This window comes from Austrofundulus limnaeus, unplaced genomic scaffold, assembly GCF_001266775.1.
Source record: "Austrofundulus limnaeus strain Quisiro unplaced genomic scaffold, Austrofundulus_limnaeus-1.0 Scaffold64, whole genome shotgun sequence".
In the NCBI taxonomy this organism is placed as follows: domain Eukaryota; kingdom Metazoa; phylum Chordata; class Actinopteri; order Cyprinodontiformes; family Rivulidae; genus Austrofundulus; species Austrofundulus limnaeus.
The window spans coordinates 1857750-1859935 of NW_013952466.1; the positions used below are offsets into that span (position 1 = coordinate 1857750).

Genomic DNA, 2186 nt, shown 5'->3' on the forward strand with positions numbered 1-2186 from the left:
TTTGTATATCCTTCAAATACAAAAAAGTCAAAGAAAACATCTATATATTTAAGAAACTTGGCATAATACACATGATTTTACCTATTTTGTTGCATAAATAGCATATTTTCTTTTGGATTTGGTTCAGCCAAAATACAACAGGAAGTGACATCAAAGGGGAACTCTTTAAGAAAAAGAATAAAATTGTTTATTGAAACGATATTTTTTGAGCTCTGACTCTTTTTCATCTCTGRCAGTGRCTCAAAATTATCTAAAGAAACAGATTCGTCTTTAAGTCTGTTGTTAGTCGTTTTAGCAATGCTGTTTATATGCATTCCCCTTTGACATCACTTCCTGTTACTTCACATCTGAATATCTCAACAACTGCTCGTCTCAGCGGCGTAAAATTTGTTTTACGTGTTATTAATCTAATCTTTCCAAAAATACATTCATATTTATTACTTAAATCTGATGATACGTGCACTTTAAGAGTAGCCTGGTAAGCTGTCTACTGCAGGTAGGATACTTGCTCCATAACTGCTTGTTCCAACTCCACTTCAAGAAAAACAAACTATTGTTTAACATTTTACAACAGCTGATGCATTCACCTGTTGATGTGCAACATCTTAGCTAACAAACAGGGTGCCATCATCAAACAATATGTAGAAGTAATTTAGATTTAAGATTACATTATAGCTGGCTAAACYTTATAATTGGGGATGTTTTATAGATGGAACCAGTAAAATGATTAACGATGGTTTTGATGAAGTAGGATGTATAAAATGAGGCATGTTCTCATTAACCTTTATCCTATTTTAAGCACCTCAGTTACCAAATCACTGCACATTGTTTAGTCAGAACATGTCAATCTGACAGTTTTAGTCAGATTACTATTTAATGGTTTTGCATTTGAGAACTGAGAGTGCAGCTCCTCTCCTGTTCCCCCTGACTCATGACGCCAGCTTCACTCTACTGTTAATGAAACGCTTTGAGGCTTACCTTGAAAATTTTAACAAGTTTTAAAAATAAACTTCTACTTAATAATATTCCAAATGAATTGGAAATTTATGAAAAACAGTACATATGACAAAGTGAAAGCCACATAAAAGCCACATTGCATGTTGTGATTTTAACCTGGTTAGTTGAGTGGTTCTTTTAACATGACCACATCCATTTAAGTCACCAAATTCATATCAAGTAAACGACCAAACACTGCAAGTTTCTATGTTTTTGTGCATGGCTGGCCAAATCTAACAACAAAACCAATGCTTTTATAACAATGCTYCTTAAACTGGCTCCTTTATTATCTCTGACCATTTTATAGGTGGCTTAAAGGTCAGCAGGAGGACAAACAGGACACAGATGTGCATTATCACTCCCTGACTGGTGAGGGCAACTTTAACTGGCGCTTTGTCTTCCCTTTCGATTACCTCGTGGCCGAGGAGAAGATCGTCATTTCCAAAAAAGAGTCCATGTTCTCCTGGGACGAGACTGAATACAAGATCCCTCCTCGCCTCACGCTGCAGGTCTGGGATGCGGACCACTTCTCTGCCGACGACTTCCTGGGTGAGGAACATATGCACAGACGATCATGTGTTTACCTGAGTCCGTCTGTGTTGGTTAGCGAAATATCTCAATAATAATAATAACCTTGTGAGAGGAAAGCGAATTTGATAGAACATTTTTGTTGTTTTTGTTTCCAAGCTTCCATAGATAGTGTGGCATCCTCAAATTACGAGAATTATTTTAGTCATTGTTTTCGATGTGTGACGGCTCTTCGTGTCACCACTTCCAGGTGCGATAGAGCTCGACCTGAACAGGTTCCCTCGTGGCGCCAAGACCGCCAAGCAGTGTTCCCTTGACATGATCCGAAATGAGCAGGAGCTTCCCACCATTTCCATCTTCAAACAGAAACGGGTCAAAGGATGGTGGCCCTTTGTGGCCCGCGATGAGAACGATGAGATGGAGCTCACGGTAAGATGGTTTATCACCCTTTAACATAAAAACATCAATTAAAATAGTTTTTTAAATAAGGAAATGGTAGCACTTTGTAATAACTACACTTTATTTAGCCTTACTTATCAGTAATAAATGGTTAGTAGGGRTGCAACAATACATGTACCCGTATCGAACAGTGCTTTAGGTTCAATACACACTTGTATCGAACAATACGTATTTTTAAAATTTATTTTATCAACTTGTCTTCT

General features: G+C 37.4%; 1 protein-coding gene across 6 annotated transcripts in view; it reads left to right on the top strand.

Annotated features, from left to right (window-relative positions):
- otofa (otoferlin a) overlaps positions 1-2186 on the top strand; it is a gene marked incomplete in the record, with an annotated part of 101651 nt that overhangs the window by 91422 nt on the left and 8043 nt on the right. For all 6 annotated transcript variants that reach the window (XM_014009998.1, XM_014010002.1, XM_014010000.1 and 3 more), the window contains 2 exon segments: positions 1304-1545; positions 1775-1953. In XM_014009998.1, coding sequence (XP_013865452.1) covers positions 1304-1545; positions 1775-1953 — 421 coding nt within the window.